The sequence below is a fragment of the Dipodomys spectabilis genome, unplaced genomic scaffold, assembly GCF_019054845.1.
Source record: "Dipodomys spectabilis isolate Male_0828 unplaced genomic scaffold, ASM1905484v1 ptg000628l, whole genome shotgun sequence".
NCBI lineage: Eukaryota > Metazoa > Chordata > Mammalia > Rodentia > Heteromyidae > Dipodomys > Dipodomys spectabilis.
In genome coordinates, this window is record NW_024871305.1 from 134,327 (window position 1) to 158,352 (window position 24,026).

The 24,026-nt window shown below is 58.6% G+C and overlaps 1 protein-coding gene across 2 annotated transcripts; it reads right to left on the minus strand.

The window, feature by feature from the left end:
* Positions 1 to 3,686: 3,686 nt before the first annotated feature.
* Irf8 (interferon regulatory factor 8) lies at positions 3,687 to 18,859 on the minus strand. Of its 2 annotated transcripts, none has more exons than XM_042671445.1 (9): positions 18,830 to 18,859; positions 15,658 to 15,832; positions 11,416 to 11,599; positions 9,190 to 9,278; positions 8,329 to 8,434; positions 7,328 to 7,375; positions 5,597 to 5,977; positions 4,810 to 4,925; positions 3,687 to 4,237 (listed from the first exon to the last, which is right to left on the minus strand). In XM_042671445.1, exons 2-9 carry the CDS (start codon positions 15,829 to 15,831, stop codon positions 4,061 to 4,063), a joined length of 1,275 nt encoding a protein of 424 aa, XP_042527379.1. In that variant the 5' UTR covers position 15,832; positions 18,830 to 18,859; the 3' UTR covers positions 3,687 to 4,060. The 2 variants fall into 2 exon arrangements, with proteins under 2 accessions (XP_042527379.1, XP_042527378.1); XM_042671444.1 differs by lacking the exon at positions 18,830 to 18,859 and adding an exon at positions 16,306 to 16,324.
* Positions 18,860 to 24,026: the final 5,167 nt, after the last annotated feature.

A 24,026-nucleotide genomic window follows, 5' to 3' on the forward strand; every position in this document is an offset into this window, starting at 1 on the left:
TCTGGGCCATCCTTGCTCCCCTCCCCCCCCCGTTCTGTTCCACTCTGGGCCATCCTCGCCCCCCCCCGTTCTGTTCCACTCTGGGTCATCCTCGCTCCCCCCCCGTTCTGTTCCACTCTGGGCCATCCTCGCTCTCCCCCCCCCGTTCTGTTCCACTCTGGGCCATCCTCGCCCCCCCCCCGTTCTGTTCCACTCTGGGCCATCCTCGCCCCCCCCCCGTTCTGTTCCACTCTGGGCCATCCTCACCCCCCCCATTCTGTTCCACTCTGGGTCATCCTCGCCCCCCCCCCCGTTCTGTTCCACTCTGGGTCATCCTCGCTCCCCCCCCGTTCTGTTCCACTCTGGGCCATCCTCGCTCCCCCCCATTCTGTTCCACTCTGGGTCATCCTCGCCCCCCCCCCCCGTTCTGTTCCACTCTGGGTCATCCTCGCTCCCCCCCCGTTCTGTTCCACTCTGGGTCATCCTCGCCCCCCCCCCATTCTGTTCCACTCTGGGCCATCCTCGCTCCCCCCCCCCGTTCCGTTCCACTCTGGGCCATCCTCGCTCTCCCCCCCCCCCGTTCTGTTCCACTCTGGACCATCCTCGCCCCCCCCCGTTCTGTTCCACTCTGGGCCATCCTCGCCCCCCCCCCCGTTCTGTTCCACTCTGGGCCATCCTCGCCCCCCCCCGTTCTGTTCCACTCTGGGCCATCCTCGCCCCCCCCGTTCTGTTCCACTCTGGGCCATCCTCGCCCCCCCCGTTCTGTTCCACTCTGGGCCATCCTCGCTCCCCTCCCCCCCCGTTCTGTTCCACTCTGGGCCATCCTCGCCCCCCCTCCCGTTCTGTTCCAGTCTGGGCCATCCTCTCCCCTCCTCAGGGCTGCTTCTCCTCCAGAGGCAGAGAGCCCACACAACACAAACAGGCAGCCTCCAGGTCCACCCCTAGCTGGGGATTTTCCCAGAATTCCCAAGGCCCATCCCATCCCAGTGATCCTTGCCTTTAGCCAACTGGATGTTAAGGGACTCAGAGACAGATCAAAGAAACGCAGTTTCCCAGGTGTTTTTATAATCCACACTGTGGGCAGCTTGACTTTTCCCCCCTTTCCTCCCTCCCCCATGCATCCCTGCAAGACAGAAGCTCATCAACCAGAAGGCTCAGCGTCCCAGGGCCCTGCTGCTACCCCGGCACCCTGAGCCTCAGTGAGGTCCCTGCATTGCCTCCACTGAGGGAGAAAGTGTGCGCACCCACTCCCCACAGTGGCAGGTAGAGGGGAGTCTGCACCCACTGTCTGCACAGCACCTGCATCCTCTCTGATCTCAAAGAAGGATTCATGGCAGCTTCTACCTTCCACCCTGAGCCCACAGCAACGAAGCTCCTGGGAGCAGCACACAGGACCTAAGAAGCCTGCGCTGTCCTGTCTCAAGGCATCAGTAAGCACTCTGGTCCAAGTGCTACCTTAAGATCCTGCCACCCAGCCTCTCCCACCAACCTGTGCCCATCTAGCCAGGCACGGATTTGTGCCTCAGTTTCCTCTTCCATAAGCTGATACTAACAAACCTGGTCTCCCAGGGCTGTTAGGAGGACAGACAAGGGACACCCCCCCGCAGGTGAACTGGAGGTCACGTCCCTCCAGCTGGGCCACTCGGCACTGTGTCCACCCACAGGGTGAGTTCACACCAGTTGTTCAGTGGGAATGACCCGTTAGACGGACAGCCAGCTCTGTGGCAGCCACCCTGGCTGCCGCGTCCCAGCATGTGCATGGAATGCAGCCTGCCGACAAAGCTTCCAGCAGCTTCTGGGAGGATGCTCCTGGGCAGCCTCTGCCCTCTTCTTGCCACAGCCCCCCTGTGCCTGTCAGCACGTCAGAATCCAGCAGGCCTCTGGCTTCAGAAAGCTGGGTCCCCCCCGCCACGGGCTCCAGGGAGTTCCGCCATCCCGAAGTTCTGCTACTGTTTTGTGAATAACAAACCCCTAAGATCACAGACTACTGGTGTCTACAATCCCCCTTGCAGGTCATAGAAAGTGGCGGAGATTCTAAAATATTTGACCACAACTAAACAACAACAACAAAAGGAAAGGGATCATACCAGCTTTATAAAAGAACACTTTATTGCCACAGAGAATAAGAAAGATCAATACTTTTTAAGCAGATACAAAAATAAATATCTATTTGACATAGGAAAGGCTGGAGGTGGGCACCTCACACCTTAAGGACACCTCGGCAAACAGATCTGTCAGTCACCCTGAGCGCTGTCACGCCCCCCTTGCTGGCTGACAAGAAGCCATCATCGGCTGGGATACCCGGGGCCTGGGGACCCAGTCCATGCCCTCCACATCCCCTCACAAAAGCAGCAACTACAGGTGCTGGCCAGGCAGGCACTCTCTGGCTGTCCAGACTGACCCTTGTCACAGCCCACCAAGGTCGCTGGACCGCTGGTCTGTCTCCCCGCCCCAGGCCTCCCCTCACAGCTCAGCATGGTGCCCAGTAGGTAAGGCCTCCCTGCCTTCCTCTATGAGACTCTGCAGAGGTTTGGTGGGGTTCCAGCTGGGTTATAAAGGGCAGAGATGAGAGATCGGGTTCTTCTCGCTGCCAACTGGGACTGAAGAGCACCCTCCCTACAGCCTCCATCTGCCCGGAGCCTCCACCGTGGAGGACTCACTGGGGCATCTGTCTGTCTCCCCACCCCCAGGCCCTTGGCCATGCCAGCTCCACCATAACAGGGACAGGCTGCTCCCCCGAGAAGGAACACACAGGACACGCAAGTCTAAGAGGCCCTTGAGCTAACCATTCTTAGAAACTATGTTCAAGTGTCGGCTGAACGTGATTTTCAAGTTGGAGAGTGCTTTGAGGGCAGACGGAGGTGTTGAGGGGAGGTGAGCTGCCCGCTCTGCCCCGGCTTCCACTGCGCATCTCCATCCCCAATCCCCGTGAACAGGAAGGCCTGTCAGCAAGGGTCCTCTGGGGCCAGAGCAAGGACTGCTGTTGGGGTTGTGTGCTGCTTTGGAACACAGAACTGGGTGTGAACCTCGACTTCCAGGAACAAGGCACAGATGAGATCCAGATGAGATACCCCCCCATGTGACCACACCCCAACACAACAAGACCAGCTGAGGACAGGCAGCCCAATCAAGATGCCTGGACAATCACATTTGCTTTGGGTTTGGTTTGTCCCGTTGGTATTGGGGTTTAAACTCAGAGCCCTGGATGGCTAGGCAGGTGCTCTGTCACTGAGCCAGGCCCACAGCCCTTACACTGCTCTCTACACTTGAGGCTGACACCTCTGGCTTTACAAAATCAAAACAAGACAAAAAAACAAAGCAATTTACAGTAGATCCTACAAAATAAGACAAAAATACAAATATTTTTAAAAATAGACCAAAATCATTTATCATAAAGAAAAAAGAGAGCTCTGGAGCCATTTTGTGACAGAAATTTAAAAATAAACATTTTTCTATTTCCTGAAAGAAAGCCCCAAAGGAAAAGTCTGGTCCCGTGGCAGCGTGAACGCACTGGCGCCGCCAGGATCACGCTGCCCTGCACTGAGTCTGGGGGGAGCAGATACCGCCTCACAAGCCACCGGCGCGGCCCCCCACGCTCTAGATGCTCTGAGACCTTACTCAAACGCCTAAAGGGAGAATGATGCCCCGAATGAATCATCCGTCTCTACCTCTAACCAGAGATAAACACAAAAGCAGCGGCTCTCAAATCAATTTCAACTCCACATTCCTTTACCGAAAAGCAGCTGTCCTCTGGCCAGTGAGAATGACAGACCAGGTGTTCGATAGGCACAAGATGCAAAGGAGATCGTATCAGCTAGTGATTTTTTAAAAATGCAGAAAATAAACATTCTGGTCACTGGTGGTTACGGTCACGGTCTCCACACCGTCCGGCACAGGCTCCCAGCATTCCCGTCTCAACAGCAGAACTTCGTGTGGCCCCTGTGCTGGCCACGGATGGATCAGCAGGTGCCCTCACTAAATTAAGAGCGGAGAAGTGCCCTCAGGTCGAGGGCTGATGTCCACGACCACCGGCATCCTCCACTGCGAGCCGCAGACACGGCGGGGCTCCCAGGAGAGGCTCCTACACAGTGATCTGCTGGTTCTCTCTGAAAAAAGGTCTCTGGTGTGAGGCGCAGATATCCGGGAACATCCGGAAGGTTTGGTCAGGCTGGGGCTCCTCGAGGACCTGCATGGTGGGGCCCGCAACGCAGCTCTTCCCCGCTTCCTCCACCAGCTGCCGGACGTAGAGCTGCTCCACCTACGTGGCATGCACAGGTCGGGGGCGGAGGTCAGGGAGTGGGGAGACCCTCTCTGCCCCCCACTGGACTCCCATCCCCCAGCCCAAGGCTGCCTAGCAGCCTTGAGTCACGTGAAGAGCCAGGCTGCCCGTGCTGCCAGCCATGTCCTCCCCGGGCCCACTCCGCCTTCCGGGAACCCCTTTCCCTGCTACACAAGGGCTCGAAATGGCCTCGTCTGTCTCTCGGCCCTTAAAGCACCGGAACAGATGGAATCTTTCTGGAGAAAATGCTTGGACTGCAAAGAAGAAAGGAAGGGTGGGGAAAGGAAGGGGGAATGGGATGGGAGAAGAGATGGAAAGGAGCGAGGAAGCAAGGGAGGGGGGAGGGGGGAAACGCAGGTGCATGCTTGCACATGCACACATGATCACAAGAGCCGGAGCACGAGAAGACATTCAGAGGTGGCAGGACCCGGCTCTCCTCCCAGGACACCTGCGCACCCGTGGGATCGCCCGCCCTGTAGCCTCTTCTCAGGACCTGACATGAGCCCGGGAGGCCTGGGTGAGAGCGGGAGCTGCCCCTGCACGGGCCTCACCTGCACCAGGATGAGCTTGGAGCGCACGGGGGCCATGTCTGGAAACTCTTCCCCGAAGCACAGCACCACTCTGCTGTCGGGCAGGCGGCTCTGGCTGGCATAGAACTGCTGCAGCTCTGCAGGGGGGGGGGGGTTGATGAGGCCACAGGATGCTGGGCCTGGGGGGGAGGGCGGGGAGGCCCAGGCCAGGCAGGGCTGGACACGGCTTGCTCCTCCTGCCCCAGCCTCCCGAACGCTGGGAGACGGAGTGCACCATGCCGTCTGCACTGCAGTCAGTTTCTCCGGTGCCTGGGTGTGAACACCTCTCTGAGGACACAGCTCCTGCATTCCCACTCCCTGCGTCTCCCTCAGACAGGGGATTTATGTCATCTGCCGCCCTGAAGGCGCCCCCTCCCCCACCAGCCGCCCTCCCAACCCCTTCTCTCCTCCCTGCAGTTCTTTGCCAGCCAGGTGGCAGCAGAGACCCAACACGCCTCTGGGCTGCAGGGAGAGGGCGGGCGGGGAGTCAGCTGCGGCTGCGGCAGCACAGCAGGGCACCATGGGTGGCATGGGCGCATCTGCTGGAGCTGCCGGGGGCGCCCTATGGGGCTGGACTTGAGGCCCAGGCCGGGGCCAGGGGCTGTGTGCAGAGCCTGGCGGTGCTGCAGTTCCCAGCCCAGGGAGAAGGTGCTCATTCTGTTTTCCTGTCTACACGCGGGAAGCGAAGGCGCAGCCCCCCCTCCCCGGCTCGGCAGCAGGGTGGGGGGCACGGTCTCTGGGGTGGGTGGGAGGGTGGCGCATCACGGACCTCGGAAGAACTGGCTGGTGTCGAAGACCTGCACGACCTCGTCGCGCTCCAGCTTGTTGGGCCGGCCCGGGCACACCACGGCGTTGCCGCTGTAGAACACGCGGCCCTGGCACAGCCGCTTGACGAACACGCCCCGCCGGCCGCTGTGCAGCAGCACGCCCCGCTCCAGGTGCCCGAACAGCTTCCTTGTCACCTGCCGCTGCCGCTCACTGGGGACGGCGTCGGCCGGCGGGAAGCGCACCAGCTCCAGGCCCTCGGGCCCGCACTGCCGGGCTGGCCCCGGCTGGGGCAGGGACAGGCGGCAGCCCTCGGGGCAGGTGGTGGTGGTCTGGCCCACCAGCTTGCCTCCGTAGTAGAAGCTGATCACCATCTGCGAGAAGGCTGCAGGGGCGAGGGGAGAGGGGAGCGGGGAGGAGAGGTGAGAGGAGAGGAGCAGGGACGGAGTGGAGGGAAGGGCAAGAGGGGGCCCACCAGGGAAGAGGCGCCGCCCTGGCCGTCTGGCTAGAGCTCTGGCCTTTCCTCGAGCACCCCTGGGCGTACCGCCTCTCCTGGGGCACCCTGCGGGCTTCTGTTAGGATGGGGCAGGGCTAGGGAATCCAGATGCCCTCTGGCTGACAGCGTGCTGGCGGCGGGGTGCACAAGACTGGATTCCTTAGGAGGCATCCAGGTGGGGAATGCTGGGGGCATCATGTGGTCTTTAAAGAACCCCACTGACCTGGGCCTGGAGCGCCTGGGGCTCCTGCACGGCACCGGACACCGCAGACCAGTCCAGGGTCCCTTCCGGACCAGGCTGTGAGCTGCGTCCCCACCACACCAAGTGTGCATCACCTGCCACACCCAGCCGCCCTGCACACTCCCTCCCTGCACCCAGAACCATTTCCAGACTTTGTTCCCAACACGTGAGTAGCCTGGGCGAGTCGCACCGCCGTGCCCTTTGCCCCATTTCTGGGGGCTTCACCCTGGCACCCACACTGGTCAGCCCGGTGACCACGCAGCATCCCGGGGTGGCAACGTGACACTCGGGCAGGACCATCTCAGTGCCCTGTGGACACCTCAGGCTCCAGGAGGTGCCAGCAGGAGGGGCTGGGGACACCGGCCACGCTTCCCAGGTGACAGTCGGGCAAAGCTGCCCGCCCAGGAGCCCACCCGCCCAGGCACAGACTTCAGGGCCAGGCCCTGAGGTAGAGTCCCAGCTCTGCCGCCTCCCAGTGGTGAGACGGGTCTGCATCTGCTTCTCACCAGCAGGGCAGAGGTGGCGGAGGAACCCGCCCAGAGGAGCTGCCGGACGCCTGAGCCTGCTTTGTGCCTGGTGCACACAAGCAGTGCGTGAGTGGTGATCAGAAGGCAGGAGCAGGACAAAGCGTGGGCCATGTGAGGGAGACCCCCAGATACCAACCGCGGCCCCTGGTCTGCAGAGCCCACGTCAAGAGCTCCGCCAGCTGCCTGGCACCTGTCGGGACCTGTGCTGTAGTTTACGAATGGCTACAACCATCTTCCAGGCAGAATGCGGCTAGGACAGAGCTGTGGGGAGCCCCGGCCCACGCCTCGCGCAGGCCCCACACCACACCAGCGGGGGGCAGTCTACAGTGCCATATGGGAAGGCCGGGCCACCGGCTGGTCTCAACCCACACAGCAAGCGGGAAACCTGTCCTCGAAGCCCTGCCCCCGGGCCCCCACCCCTGCCGGACAGTCAGACTGTTTGCAGCGGAGCTGTGCCCCTGGCGCCCGTACCTGGATGGTGTGTGTCAAAGGCGGCGTACCCGGTGAGCAGCGGCAGGCCTGTGGGGACACCAAAGCCAACTGAAGCCAAGGGAGAGGCCCGGCCTCCCACGAGACCACATGTGTGCCGGTGCCCCCAGGGAGCGGGCCAGACCCCTCCTCTGGAGACCCGGAACCAGCGCCCCCCGGGGCGGGCCGCCCTGGCTTCTGCTGAATTCAGCGTTTTCCCTCCAGCCTGGTGACCCGTTGTTGCATAAATGCAGAAACCCAGGCCCTGGCCAAGCCAGAGTGCAGGGGACTTCCTCTATGCTGTGGGGTTCTGTCTGTGCACCAGACCCCTCAAGGCCGCGTGTCCTTCCGTCCCCAGGGCCCGGCCCCAAGTGCCTGCCTCCAGTCTCCCCGAGCCGTCCCTCTGGCCTGCGTAGGCGCCACACACCACACTGCAACCCACCCACAGCCTGGAAACCTCCGAGGCCCCGCGGGGCAGCCACCGCCCCAGGCTGCCCCGGCACAATGGGGAAGAGGCAGAGGAAGGAGACACAGGTGCTCACACCGCACGGCCGCAAGCCCAGGCTCCTTGGGTGGCATCCTCCGCGAGCAGACGGGTGCCCCTGTGGCAGGTCCTCATGTCTCTGCCTTTTGAGGATACTGAGGCCCTGAGCATTCCCCTCCACTACAGAAGCCTTGGGGTTCAGAGGACAAACTAGCCAACCTTCCAGGGAGCCCAGGGCAGCCCGGAGAGGCTGAGAGCCGCCAGCTCCCTCTGGTCACGGGGGTATCACCTGACCCCTCCCCTGGGCGCCCCGGGGTTCCGGGAGAGCCGCAGGCTGTCCCTCCCCTGCAAGCAAGGCTCTGCCGGGCTGCTCTGTGGGGGGAAGGCACGGCTGGGTGTTGTCACCGCTCGAGGCTCAGCTACCTTCCCCAGGACCTGGGCCGCGAAGGTCCCAGTGCCCCGACCCCGTCCCCAGCGGCTATGAGGCCCCGCGATGCCCCACGGGGTTCCGCCTCCTCACCTGCGCCAGCCTGCTGCGCCCACCAGTCTGGAAGGAGCTGGCTCCTGCAGGCCTCCAGAGGGGAGGGGCTCCTCTTGATCACCCCCATGTACTCGTCCACGGGGGGCTGCGGGAGAGGAGGGTCCCTCAGCCACTGAGCCTGCAGCTCGGGGACCTGGCGTTTATAAAGCTGGACAGTCAGCGGACAATGAAAGCCACACGGCCACCTCTGTCTTGTGACACAAAAGTGACGGCTGAGCTGTGAACTGTAGCTGAAGCTCACTGTCTGAGCCACTTGGGAAGTTGAGATTGGGGCAGTGGTTCAAGGCCAGCCCCAGCATGAAAGCTTGAGAGACTCTATCTCAACCAGTGGTGTGTGACAAACAAATAGAAGACCTCAGTCCAGGCTGGCTTGGACATAGAGTGAGACGCTACCCTGAAAATAAGCTAGGGTAGAAAGTACATGCCTGCCTTACAAGCAGTTCAATTCCTTACACACACACACACACACACACACACAGGTACACACGTGCACATTCACATGCAGCACACCCATGCCCACACTCTCACGCAAACACACATGTGCACAAGTTAAACTTGGCTTTGCACTCTGAAAGACACTGATTACAAACCCACCATCCAGCAGTTCGTGTGGGGCACTGCCCGCTTAGGAAGGCAGGGGTGGGTTTTTAAAGACCACAGGATCACCACTCAAAGGCTCAACTATCAGGGAATGTTTGGAGCTTGAGGAAACAGAGGTAGAGGCAGCCCAGATGCTGCCCTCGGGACAGAGAAGGGGTGTGACCTGCAGGGGCCCCCTCTGTGGGAGGGGGTCTCACAGGCTGCCACAGGCCTGGCAGACCGGGAACCCCCTCCACGCACCTCCTTGATGAGCTCCTCCATGTCGGAGCGACCACACTCCATCTCCGGAACTTCACTCACACAGCTCGGAGGCACCAAGCCCAGCTTGCCTAGGGAAAACCAGACGGACACGGCCACGTGACCCACAAGGCCTCACTCCCAGGCAGATTCTGCGAAGTGCTGAGTTAAGACAGTAAGTGTTGGTGAATGTCCACGCTGGTTTGGGCCAGCAGCTGCCTGAACACTTGGGAAAGACACAGACTTGTTTTCCCATGCCTCAGTCATTTAGTCAGCAAAGCTCAAAGGGAGAAGTTGCTGGAGGCAGGGTAAGCATAGTACTCTTAAAGGAGAATAAGACAGCCCGGAGTCTCTTCCTCCCATGCAAAGATCAGACACATTTTACACCAGGGGTTTACAGTTTACCATCCAGACACTAAATTTACAAGCCGGGGCCTCTGCAAATACCCAGAGTTCCTGGCAAAACGCGTTGGCATGTTGGGTTTTTGTATTTTTTTTGAAAACCAGTTAGCAGGAAATCTGTTTTTGGCCTTTCCAAATATACATGTGTATCTGTGCACCTCCCTCTCCCCGCCATACACACACACCATAAAGACCCACTGACGCCCCATTAACCAGCCTCAATTAGCAACTGCCTAAATGGAGCCCCAGGTTCACACAGCCAACACTGGGGACTGGTCTCAGTCTTCCCAACCTCAGCCAGATATCTGAGAAACCTCCCTGGGTTACAGGAGTGTTACAGCATCATCCCAGGGACTATAGACCACTCCTCAACACACACACACACACACACACACACCACCTTGACTGACCCGGGGCTTCACCCTGAAGCTGCTGAGGGGCCAGGGGACAGGTGGGCAGCCCCAGAACCACTTGCACACCGCTCAACTACAGAGCAAGGGGCCCCTCTGACATGATGCAAATGAAGCATCTCTGCCCCTGAGCAGCTGCAGCTCTCCCCTTTCTTATCCTCCACTCCACAGGCCACGCCAGCCCCAGCCCAGGCGAGAAACAACTTAGGGTCACCTGCCGGGCCACACCTGGCTGAGCCTGTGGGAATCAGGAAGCGGCAGGAGCCACTTCCTGCCCACTTCACTTCACGTGAAGAACACTGTCCGAAGCTGGGGAATGAGGCAGAGTGATGACGCGTGGCCCTTCAGAGCCACCTGGAGTGCCAACTGCACCCCGAGGGCCGCCTGATTCCTGGGGAAGGCCGCGGTGCTGATGCACTAGCTCACGGGCTGAGTCGGTCAGGTTAAGGGTCATCTGCGGTGGCTGACCAGGAGGAAAGAGAACGCCAAGCCGCACCGTGCTGCTGGGACCAGACACCCATCCGCTGGCTCAGCTTCCTGCCTTTGTGGGGGGATGTCTGGTTTTTAAGTCAAGGTCTCTTTACGTGTAGCCCAAGCCAGGCTCAGCCTCGGTCCTCCCACCTCAGCCTCTGAGGGAAGATCGTGAGCTCAAGAGCAGCCTGGACCGCACAGTGACACCCTGTCTCCACAAAACAGAGATGTTTTTCTTTCAAAAGAATACTCTACCCCCGTGGTGGCAGATCCCACCGTCTTTCGTGAGCCAGCTCCGCTCAACAGCTTGGATTCTCCCTTGTGAAGGATTCTGAGGCCAGAACTGAGCTTGATACAAGCTGATAGCTTCCTGCTGTCTGGCCGGGGTGCAGGGAGTGGGGGCGGGGGGGGCTGTGGCAGCTCTTTGTTATCTCTGCTTTAATCCCCTCTCAAATGCTTTTGGGGTTTTTCAGAGCTGGAAAAGACCTCATCCCGGAGTTCCCAATCCAGCAGAGGCCGAGCAACACGCGGAGACGCATGCCCACCCCAGCGGTGCGGCCAGACGTGCCCCCTCTGCTGTAACCCTGCGAGCTCTTCCTTCCACCTTAGGCTCCGTCCCTTCCTCACCCGCCAGATTTCCCCCAGCCTGCTCTGCAAGTGGAGGTAGCAGAAGACCTGCCTCTTGTGCCCCAGCCAGCCCTCCACCCAGCCCCTGGGCCTGCCCTGCCCCAGGCGGCCCACAGCAGGTGGTGGGCGAGATCAGCAGCAAAAGGCCTCCGTCTCTGCCCATACAACAGAGAGAACAACTCGGTGTAACTAAAACGGTGCACCCCAACCCCGGGAGTGGTGGCCCCAGGCCCCAGGCCCCAGGGGGGGCACACACTCCCCTCCCAGGCTAAGCTCCCACAAGTATGGCAGACAGGGGCAGGCTCGGGAAGGTAGTTACATTTCTGCTCCTCCTCAGGGACGATTCGATACACTTTGTAGGGCTCGGAAATGTCCAGCTGAGACCGGTCCGTCACTTCCTCAAAATCTGGGCTCTTGTTCAAAGCACAGCGCAGCCTGGTCTTCCAAGTGGCTGGTTCGGCTTTGTCACCTTCTTTAAATTTCCCTTTAAACACCGCCCAGGCCTGGAAGAAAGATGCGCATCAGCGCACATAACCACCTTGCCCACACACCCCAGGACCAGGGGGCAGCAGGCTGTCCCCTCCTCTGAGCCACACAGACCGCCAGCTCTCGCTCAAAGCCGTGACTCAGGGGACCTCACTTTCTCTGCCAGATGTGAACAGGACCCCGGCCAGCCGGCCGGCAGGGCCAGGGGTCCCCAAGGCCACCCCATTGAGCGGGAATCTGAACCCAAGCACAAGGTTCCCCCCGTGCAGGCCCTTGGCCGGGCCTTGCCAGGCTCCTTCCCTGGCTGAGGCTGGGCTGGTGACCCTCTGGGAGGAAGTCGTGCATGGTTACACCAGCACTTCGAGAGAAAGGCTTTGGCTTTTTCAAGTCAACTGGTAGCTAAAATTTAGCATGAAAAGGGAACATTAAAAAAAAAAAAAAGCCTAAATGTGGTCACCCACTGCCCTGCTCCCTTACAAAGGAAATTTTGTTTTGCATTTTTACCCAATTTTGGCTTTGCCCTCCTACCCCCAAAGTCCTATTAAGACACAGGGAAACATTTTCCCTCCACGGCTGCCTTTTCTTTTTCTTTCTTTTTTTTTTTTTCTTAACAGCTCTGTGTGTTGACCTCTCCAGACCTCAGACTTTGAGCTAGGACAAGAAATTCAAAGCTAGATCTCATAGAGAAGGGGACAAGAATTTAAAAATAAAACCTACAAATGGACATAGTCTAGTGGAGACCCACGGATTAGGTGATCACCCGTGGCCCCTCTGTACTCCCTTCAAGACTGGGCCTGGGCTGATGTGATGCCCACCCAACCCTCAGCGCTGGGCCACGCCCCGAAGTTCACCTGGGCCCCGGGCCTGCCTGTGTCTCCGATCCCCCACCCCACCCCGCAAGTCACCTCTCTCCACAGAGCCTGCCTTCTTTTTTCCTCAAAATGAACATTTATAGTCCCAGGACATTGCTCTACTCCGTTGATGCCAAACTTGGCATCTATGCTCAGGGAAAAGAAACTGAAAGAACATTCCTATCAGTGTGTATAAGCGGTCATTTCCTTCCCAGTGCAGATAGAAACGCCACGCCAGGAAAACAGTCCCTATTAACTGAACTGATGTGTGCGTTGCTGTTATTGTTGTTGCTGCAAATATATACATACATATGCGCCTATATACACAGACACACACGAACAAATCACATCTAGTTAAAGAGTAACTGCCTAAGACTTGCACTCAGGGTCTCTGAACGTGCTAGATAAGAACCCCGCACTCCAGCCACACCCCTACCCCCTTTCTTCTTATTTCATTCTGTAGCCCAGGTTGGCCTTGAACTCTCTCCTCCTACTTTCCATTCTGAGTAGCTGGGATTCCAAGGCTGCCTTTCACGATCTTAAATCAGGGTTTCTCCACCTCAGCATTTCAATGCTTGGTCCATTCCCCGGCGGGGTGCTGACAGCACACCCACAGCAGCAGCACTCTCTGGATGTCTGTAGACAGGACCACTGGGTCACCCAGACTCTGACCTGACCTTGACAGGCATCACCATCATCTGGTGCACGCCAGAGCAGAGCTGTCTGACAGCCTGCCATGCTCACGTGAGGCTCCCATCCCACACGCCAGGCCCCATGGGCTGGCTGGACAGGATGGCACATCCCTATAATCCTAGCCACATCCACATTCGAGGTGGAAATTGGGAGGATGGCAGTTCTGGGCTGGCATGGGCAAAATAATGTGTTCAAGACCCCATCTCAAACAATAAAAAGCTGGGCATCATCACAAGTGGCTGTCATTCCAGCTCCATGTAAACAGCAGGATTCTGACTCAGGCAGCCGGCAAGGGGGGGGGGGGGGGACAGCTGAAACCCAATCTCAAAATTAATTAGAACTGAAAGGGCTGGAGGCATGGCTGAAGCAATACAATGCTTGCCAGATAAGCACAAGGCTCTGAGTTCAAACCCCATTACTGCTAACTAACCACAAAATAATAAAATAAACACCAACTTCTATTTGCCCTTCCAGGCCTGATGAGCATAGAGCCCCACACCCTGTGTGAGCTCTGAGTAGCGGGTGATGGGGGACGCTGCTCAGCAAGGGCCCCGTGGATCACAGGTCACACTTGACATGACCCTCTTCTCCCCTAGCCCTCAGAGAAAGGAGGCAAATGCTTCTTTGGAAATAGATGTGAGCTGATCGGAGGCCTTCACCAGCACGCTGACGGCCAGTATGACTCAACGGCTCATATGACCGCGGCACATGAACCCGGGGGAGGACAGACTGGTCTAAGAAGATTTTACCACCCACTGACTGCAGGTAGGAAAGCAAATGCCTGGCTGGCTGGCTGGTTGGCTGGCTGGGGGATCTTTTGCCAGTACTGAGTCTTGAATTCAGGGCCTTCCACTCTCACTCAGCCTTTTCATTCAAAGCTGGTACTGTGCCACTGGAGTCATGCCTCCAGTTCCAGCCTCTTGCTGGTTAACTGGATACAAGAGTCTCACAGACTTTCCTGACTGCACTGGCTCTAAAGCTCGATGCTCAGATCTCCGCCTGCTGAGTAGCTAGGATTATAAGTGTGAGCCACTGGTCCCTGGTTTCAGATGCCTTTTTTGTTTCTTCTTTAGCTGTTTCCATGCTGGGGATGCATGAAGCCCTGTGACTTGCTGGCAGTGTCCACCCCGGAGCCACAATCCAGCCCTTCGTGTTTGCAAGCCTTTGCTTTGAATGTACCAGGAAAGCTGGTTCTCTATGCAAACAGAAGATGCCCAACACAGCTCTGTCTGCCCAAGCTCTCTGCTGACCTCTTCCAACAGCAAAGATGCTCACTTAATGGAGTGCAGAGATGCTCCTACCAGAGGACCCCAACAAGCAAGTGTGCCGCACAGCACAGCTCCAAAAAGCACCAGCCGAATCCCTGCCTCGCTGTGCGCCCTGTCTTCACCCGTCACCCCTCTGCTGGCCTCCCGCGTGCCCGCCTGCCCCCATTCCCACTGAGATTGTGGACTCACTTCAGATTGCCACATCAAGTGACTGCGTAACCCACGGAAACATCGGGAATCAACGTTGTTGAAACGGCCATGAAGAGCATTGCACAAGATGCGTAAATCTGGGGCCTGATTTCCTTACTGGGAGCACAGGCAGCATGGAGAAGCTGCGTGCATGCGTGCACACACACACATGCGCACGCATGCACACACATGCACGCATGCCTGGGCTCCAGCTCCCAGTTCCCTGGTGCTCCACCAGCAGCCCGCACTCGGCAGTCCTGGCTATGCTCAGCTCCAAGTGGGGTTCTCAAAGTTGGCGCCCCAGGGGGGTCTTGGCCATTAGGGACAGGGGAGTTGCTGGTGGCGAGTCACAGGTAGAAGCCAGGTCTGCCACAAAATACCCATGGGGAGCATGGCGGCCCCCACCGCCCTGGAGTTGGAGGGTAGGAGCTGGGCTCCCAGTGGGGGGCATGTTTGCATGCTGGCTCCATGCTGACCCACACCACCCTGGGCAAGCCTCGTGGCGTCCTTACAGAATGAGAAGGGAGTGGCACCAACCACATAGAATAGCATTCAGGGAAACAGAACAGCAGGTATGTGTCAGGCCTGGTGCAGAAACTTCCATCAGTCCATGCCGGCCATCACTACACCAGTGGAGAAGCTGAGGCGCCGGGCGAGCAGGGGGAGGGGCAGTTCTTTCTCTCAAGGGAGAAGAGGTTAATGCCGGACACTGGCTGCACGCTCAACACACCCCAGCACCCTGCCACAAGTGAATATGGGTGCACTGCACCCTTCCAGCAAAACCTACCACCGCAGGCAGAAGTCACAGCTGTGAAAGAAGGAAGACCAGAGTCCCCCCTGGTGACCACGCTGCACCCCCCGCCAGCACAGGGCTCAGTGGAGAAGCAGGCAGAGCAGGCAGGGCCGGAGGCCCCCCATACCCCGCCTCCTGTTACAACAGGCCCCACAGGGATTAAACAGCAGAACAGACGCAGTCACCTAGCCTATGCCGCTGGGGCATCGGATCGGTGGGGGACCACTGGGAGGGGTCCACACTGGGATGTTGGGGGCGAGGGGGGAGCTCTGGGTTTTCACCTTGAAGATGGAGGCATCCACCTCCTGGTTATAATCCTGCTTGCCGGCGTGCTTCCAAGGGATCCGAAACATGCTTTTCTCATCATTTTCCCAAATCAGCCCTGGATACATGGAGCTGTCGATCTGTTCGATCAGCCACTGCCGGAGCCGCCGGCCGCCGTTGCGGTCACACATGCTTGGAGAGAAAAAGGCAATGAATCTCCGTGAGTCAGAGCAAACCAGCCACCGGGGTGTGGGAGCTTCAGGACAGAGGGGTTGGCTTGGGGACATTCCGTAGTCCCAGGAAACCTAGGCCACCTGCCAGGGAGAGATGATCCTGCCCCCCCACACACACACACACCCGAGCCGGCTTTCCCCAGGCCTCCCAGCCAGATAACCACAGCCACTCAGAACGGGGTCACATTGAAAAGTCACTTTTACACAGGCAGCACCATCACTGTAAGAGCCAGCCCCATGCCTGATGCCCAGGGGCTGGTGTGCCCAAACAGAATACCACGGACGTGCCACTGAGAAAGAACACCTCCATCTTCCCCACCCACCCGAGATCCCCAGGCTGTTCACCCCTGCTGGAACAGTGACAAAGCGAGTCCCATCCCAGCCGGGCACCCGTGCCGATCACTCCCCTACCCGCACAGCAGCGGTACGCACCTGGCACACCTGCCACGGGTCGCACCATAGAAGACCCCCAAGGAACCAGTGCGGTCGCCTTGTGCCGCAGAGCACTCATGACCACGTGAGCACAGCGGGAGAGGGCAAGACATGGCCACGGCCCCGAGCCAACCTACACAGCTCTGCTCCCCCAGGGGCTCAATCTCAGATGGCCTGGCCTGGGACACCCAGACGCATCCTTGGACGTTCCCGCCAGCAGCCAAGGAGCCACCGCCAGCATTTACAAGAACACTGCTGGAAATCCCCGAGCCCGTGGACAGACGCCCACAAAACAAAACAAAAAAAACAACTAAAAAAAAGAGGCATCTCTATTCTTCCCACTCAACTGTGACCTCTTCAGACATGTTTGAAGCAATCAGCAGTGACAAGGCACAATGTCTCCGAGAACACGCTCACATCCGTGAGTGTGCCAGTGCATGAAGCAGAACCATCAGCGACCGTCCTGTGCAGTCCCATCCCGACCCAGCAACTCTGGCCAGCCACAGGTGCCTGCCGGGGAGGAGGGACGCGGGCTGCAGGGAGGGGCTCTCTGTGTGCTAATTTTAGCATTTCTACCCCACTTATGGGCTTAAAAGGGGGTGAAGGAACTAGGGATCCCTGGAGCCCAACAACAGCTGCTTCCAGCTAGCCCTGGGGGAGTCACCTGAACCCATAAGGGAACCAGAGTCTAGGGCCGTTAGGTTATAAGTAGGAAAGGATGGATTTGGAAAGGAGCCTAAGGAGGAAAACGGAACCCCTGAAAACAGCTACGGCCCATTCTGAGGACCCGGGGGACAGGCTCTCCTGGGCTTGGGCAGCATGTGAGGGGCAAGGAAACACATGGTAGGAATGGCATCTGCAACCTGCCAGGTAGGGAAGAAACTGTGCTTCCACTCCTCCTCCAAGACCTCATAAAGCCACAGTCCAGACACCAAGAGCAAATTCTAGAAAAAGAACCAAGACTTTCTCACTAGGATCCCTAAGGGGCTCATCACCCCAAAACTGTCCTGGTAGTTTATAGAAGAAAAAAGGGGGGGTAGAGAGAAACAGCATTGTGAAGACACACAAATCACAGAACATAAACGCAGGAAGATACATCAGAGACCATCTAACCCAGCCCTTCCTCATTCAACAACCCACGGAGGCTCAGCCACCCCAGGCAGCCAGTGCTCAGCGTCAGAGCCAAGTGGCAGCCTCTGGCAGAGGGGCACCATCACCCATTCTACAAAAGCCATGCAGGGATGAGGGGGACTCAGCACATGACAGCCGCTCCTGATTTTCCCCTGCTGTCACCTTCAAGGCGGAGATCACTACAGATTTATTGAACACTAGCAAATTAAATCTACCCACAAGTCACATGTTTACAACTTCCTCTTGCTTTTGAGGTAACCTTCTATCAGCCAAGTCCTCCTGGCAGCTCACCTGCATCTCTACATGGGAGCCCTGGGCCGGATTCCCAGGAGGGAGGTGGAGGAGGCTGCCCCGGGCTTCCTGAGCTGCCAGAACGTGTGGTGGGCAGCGGGCGTCATGCCACACCACCCGCTCTCAGTGAGACCAACATCACCACCAAGAAAAAACCACTGCTGCCCATTCTGGCCCTTAGGTCTCTCCCAAATAATCCTCACAACCACACCACTGCCTGGCACACCGGACGGACCCACACCCTCGCCGCAGTTTTTAAATGGAGGCTGGGGTTTAAGATTCTGGAACATTCAGTCCCCGGGTTCCATCCAGGGACGGAACACGCTCACCTGGGGAAGCCAGTCCTGCCCTGCAACCCACAAGTCTTAACTGTCCTTTCCGTGATCAGGCCAGGCAGGCCCAGGCGGCGGGAAAACCCAGCGGAGCAGGTGCAGACCTAAGAGACCCCGCAGGCCAGCGCTGAAGGAACGGCGAGGTGTGTGACCACACGCAGTGGCCTCGGGGACAGGCACAGCTGGCCTCGGGGGACAGCCGGCCTCGGGGGACAGCCAGCCTCGGGGACAGCCGGCCTCGGGGGAGAGCCGGCCTCGGGACAGCCAGCCTCAGGGGACAGCCAGCCTCAGGGGACAGCCAGCCTCAGGGGACAGCCGGCCTCTAAGGACAGGGACAGCCGGCCTGGGGACAGGTCGGCCTGGGGACGGGGACAGCCAGCCTCGGGGATGGGGACAGCCGGCCTCGGGGACAGCTGGCCTGGGGACGGGGACAGCCGGCCTCTAAGGACAGGGACAGCCGGCCTGGGGACAGGTCGGCCTGGGGACAGGTCGGCCTGGGGACAGGGACAGCCGGCCTCGGGGGACAGCCGGCCTCGGGGATGGGGACAGCCGGCCTCGGGGACAGCTGGCCTGGGGACGGGGACAGCCGGCCTCAGGGGACAGCCAGCCTCAGGGGACAGCCAGCCTCGGGGGACAGCTGGCCTCTAAGGACAGGGACAGCCGGCCTGGGGTCGGGGACAGCCGCCGCGCGCTGGGCTCAGACCCAAAGGCTGAAAGCAGAGGAGGGACGGGGCGTCCTCCGGGCCGCACCCCCGGCCCTGCCGTCCTACCTGCCGCCGCCGCCGCTCGCCCGCAGCCCCGCAGCCCCGCAGCCCCGCGCTCCCACGCCCCCCCCCCGCGCCTCGGCCCGAGCCGGTCCGCGCTGGCTCCGCGCAGGGCGCGCGGCTTTAAGGGTGGGGCGGGGGCGGGGGCGGGCCCCGAGCGCAGAGCGAAGGCCGTGCTGGCCAATGACGCGAGGGAGGGGCGCGGGCATCGTCCAATCAGCGCGGACCCCGGGTCCGCCTTCTTCGAAGCGCTCAGCTTTCCGAGAAATCACTTGGCCGCATGCGCCCCGTCGGCGCGGCGGGGTCGCGGGTGCCGGGTGCGCGCGGAGGTGGCGGGGGGCCCGGGGACGGCGCGGGACGGGGGTTCCCGCAGGGCTTCCCGGGGGGCCGCGGGGGCGCCCCGGTCTCTCCCCCGCGGCCCGCGTGCCGGGCCGGCTCCCGGGGAGGGCGGCGCCCCGCGGAGGCGCCCCTGGCACCGCCGGCCCGGCCGGGACTACAGGCGTGCGCTACCACTCCCCTCGCCCTTCTTATCCCCGCAGGGTCACAGCCAGCTTATACGTAGAGGAGCGCCTGCGCAGGTGATTCCACGCTCACCTCCGCTTAGGTGTTTAGATGGCGCGGGAATGTCTAGAATGTGTGCCCCCAGGAAGCGCGGGCCGGCCCGACCTCGGAGGCCTGGAGGCGGCCTGTTTGCACACTGCTTCGCACCTCTACCCTCCGGCTGCGCAGCCATCCTGGGCTCGGCGTGTCGATGGATGGTGGTCCTGTCGGCTCTGCTGATGCTCAAGATGGAGACAGCGGGTCCTGTCACACGTGTGCAACACAGCCCCGTCCGTCCGTCCATCCGTGGCTCTCAGGGAGGGACACACACCCCCTCCGTCCGTCCATGGCTCTCAGGGAAGGACACACAGCCCCCGTCCGTCCGTGGCTCTCAGGGAAGGACACACAGCCCCGTCTGTCCATCCGTGGCTCTCAGGGAGGGACACACAGCCCCTGTCCATCTGTCCGTGGCTCTCAGGGAAGGACACACAGCCCCGTCCGTCCGTCCGTGGCTCTCAGGGAAGGACACACAGCCCCCGTCCATCCGTGGCTCTCAGGGAAGGTCACACAGCCCTCGCATGCGGGGAACTCTCAGAGACAGACGCGGAACAGTCAGTGCGGGCAGCGCCCGGGCGAGGGCTGCCGCGGGCAAGCACCGGTCCTTCCAGGGGAGCAAGAGGTGCTTAACTCCCCGGCCCCCACGGTCGCCCAGAGGCCCCCACTAGGGGAGCTCCCGGAGCCCTAGATCCCAGCTTCCCCACTGGGGCTGCTCACATGGGCCACTCTGCCTGGCAGGTGCCAAAATCCCAGGAGGAAAGCGGGGTGTCCAGTAGGTCCTGCGGGGCCGGGCTGCCGGGCTGGTTGGTATGTGGTCGGTGGGTTGGTTTTGCGGTGTTGGTTGGTATGTGGTCGGTGGGTTGGTTTTGCGGGTGTTGAGTGTCATTAGCCAAACACAGTGACATGGTGAAGGGCAAAGAAAGATTGATTATAGGCAGCCCCTCAGTCTTCGGGGCGCAGACATGGGCCATACGCTTATGCGGGCAGGTTAGAGGGGTATGCAGAGGCTGCCCCCGCTGTCTTCTGGGTCAGGATAAGCGAGAGCTATTGTCTGGAGGCGGCTGGTCCTGAGGAGCCCCTGCGGTACCCAGAGGCTGTCTTGGGTCCATCTTCCTCCCCCTCCTCCCCCAGGGCTGTGGTTCTTCCGGACTCCCGGGATATTGCACATTGGCTGCAGAGAGAACAGCTTTGTCAAAATGGAGGCTCATACCCCGGGGAGGCGGGTGCCAGGCTTCTGTCCTGCTTTTAGTGAGCGGGTGCCTGGCAAAGGCATCTTCCAAGTGCTCTTAGGTTTCGTGTTGGGCCTTGCTACACTGGGGACTCGACTCGAAGCTTTGTGCTCTACCACTTGAGCCACCCCCCGCTCTCTCACTTTTAGTTTTGCTTTTTCTAGGGCCAATTGGGACTGTGAGCTCCTCACAGCCACCTCCAGATTAGCAAGGATCACAGGTAGAGGTCACCACACCCATCTAGCTAGCTAAAGCGGTCATCGAAAGGGCTTAGGAAGTTATTAACCAGGAATGAACAGATAAGGTTACTGGACTTCGTTAAGATTTCTGTTCATCAAAAGATAGCATTACCAGTGCTGGAGCCTGCCAAGGCTGGGAGAAGAAAGGATTTCTGAGCGGGTACTGGTGACTCAGACTTATAATCCTAGCTACAGATTGAAAGCTGAGTTCTGAGAATCACAGCTCAAAGCCAGACCAGGCAGAAAAGTCTGCAAGACTGGGAGGGGGGGGGCCGGGGGGGGGAGAAGGATTGGGACTGGGGGGGGGAGGCTGGGAAGGGAGGTGAAGGGTAAACAAAGGAGGAGGCTGCAATACTTGGCAAGAAATGTACGCATTATCCTGCCCATGTAATTGTAACCCCTCTGTACAGTATGTTCTCAAATAAAATAAAATATTAAAAAAAAAAAAAAGTCTGCAAGACTCTCCAATGAACCAGCAAAATGCAGGAGTGATGACGCGGCTCAGACGGCAGAGCGACAGACATGGGGTTGGAAAGCTGAGGGTGAGGGAGAGCGTGAGGCCCCGAGTTTGAGGCCCAGGACTGGCACAAAAATACAAAATGAAACACACGCACACACACACACACACACACACACACACACACACACACACACACTACCAAACAGTGCAGAAGACGTGGGATGAGGGACTGTCGGAGGACAAAGTGTCACAGGCACTTTGGAAAGCACAGGTAAGGCCTACACGCCTGTGAGCCAGCACCCCCCACCCCGCACACCCACCACCCCCCGCTGCCACTGTCCCTGGAGAAAGACACGGTCAGCCAGAGAGCGAGAAAGGCTGGCACACGGGCACCTGACAGGTCACGACAGAGGCCGCCTCTGGGTGGCAGGGCTGGGGCTGGCTGAGTGGGAATTGAGCGGGACTAGTAGGCCGGAGCTGGGAGGTGCCCTGTCTTGCTCTGGCCACTGAGGCAGCAGCGCTGGGTGGGGAAGGAGCTCCTCCCCCACACGGAGGCCAGCACGGGCGGCAGATAAAGCGCTGAGCTCAGCTAGGCCCCCAGGGTCCCACCTGCCAGCAGATAAAGCGCTGAGCTCAGCCAGGCCCCCAGAGTCCCACCTGCCGGCTGGTGGACAGGGAAAGTTTATCCTACAGACAAGACAACAATGCTGGGGACATTACTCAGCACAGAGCAACTGACCACAGTCTGATACTAGCCGTGCATGCATGTGTGTATGTGTGGGTGTTTCTGTGCACAGATAGTAGCTGTTTTCACGTCAGCGAGCACCTTTCGGTCAACGTGAGATCTCTCCCAGGAGATGAACCAAGGCAGAAGCAAGCACAGGCCTTGGAAACATTCAGAAATTAAGCGGAACTTACATGCGCCCAAGACGCGAACTTTGCCCCACCTGCCTGCCAGCAGTTTCTCTATGAATCCATTTGCTCTGTTTGCTCAAGGTGGACTGAGATGATAACTTAGGAGTTGGTAATACTACCCCAATCTATTTCTTTGTTCTACAAAAACCACAAGTAAAAATTTGTGGTACATATATTTATATAGGTCCTAAAATTCACTTCCAATGCATCATTCATTCATTTCAACCATGTGCAACCGATACCTCCTCCCCAGAATAAAAAAGTACAGAAAAATTAATGCAAGGGGGGAAATTGCATGAAACATTCAGTAATTTTTCCAATTAGTTACAATTTTTTAAGTATTTATTAGTAATAGAAGTGCTTAGAAGCCGGGCACCAGTAGCTCATGCCTGTAATCCTAGCTACTCAGGAGGCTGAGATATGAGGATCACGGTTCAAAGCCAGCCCGAGCAAGAAAGCCCATGAAACTCTTATCTCCAATAAATCACGAGAAAACCGGAAGTGGCGCTGTAGCTCAAGTGGTAGAGCGCTAGTCTTGAGCTGAAGAGCCAAGGGACAGCGCCCAGGCCCAGAGTTCAAGCCCATGACTGACAAAAAAAATGTGCTTGGAACAGTCCTGAGATTCTTCTCCACATAGATTAGAAAGACCCAGATCTGAGGCAATGACCAAAAGACACTGGTTTGCCCACAATATAAATTCTAAGGGGTAACACAGATCAGAGTTTTTCTTTGCTTGTTGTACACTTGCTAGGCAGGTGATCCATCAGGAGCTATGCCTCCAGCTCTTTTCTGCACGGGTTATTTTTGAAATAATGATCCACTTTTTGCCCACACCTGGACTGCCATTCTATTTTACACCTTCCCACAATGGCTGGGACGACACACGTATCACCATGCCCAGCTTCATTTACTGAGATGAGGAATCTTGCAAACGTTTTGCTGGAACTAGCCAGTACAAAGAGCCTCCTGATCTCAGCCTCCTGCACAGCTGGGATTACAGGCATGAACCACCAAGTGTGGCTAAATGAACATGTTTAAACTTTCTACAAGTAATAATGGGACAATTATCAAAAATGTAGAGCCCTCCAGGATTCTGACTTGGGTTTCTGGGGGGCAGGAGGGCTGGGAGCTCTCATCCTTAGCCAGTAATCTCAATTAATTCATAGCAAATCTTTCTGTGCCTGCGTGCAAGCTCCTTTGCAATGAGTTTGCCCCTAGTCAGTGGAGGGCTTAGCACAGACAAAAATTAGAGTGCTATCAATAATTCTCTTCCAATGAGTCACAAGCTCTGAGCAAAGTTCAAGAGCCCTAATCCCTACCTGTGTCCTAGTGCCCAACAGTCAGCACTGCACACCCAACCTGTGGGCTCGTGGTATGTCAGGGGGCAGCGCATGCCCTTGGGTTTACTCACTACACTTACAAGGGAGCTGCCCGTTGATGAGTATCTTCCTGCACACGGTAAGGCATGGGTGGCCTGGGAGCTGCCTTTCCCAGGAAATGAGAGAGACCTGGCCTTCGTGTCCAAGTCATTGGACTTCAGATTCGGTGTCTTCCAGGACAACTTCTTGGTTACCCATGAGATCTTCGGTAAATATTTCCTGAATGGGAGCCGGCCAGGCGCACTCAGTGGTCGTGTCTCTCTGCTCCCTGGCTGCCTGGGATGCGTGGGTCAGCGGGAGGGAGGCGGGGCCTGGACACTGGGCTCACGGATACTAAGAGGAAGCCCTGGGCTGCTGGCACTGCATTCTAGAACTCCCACAGAA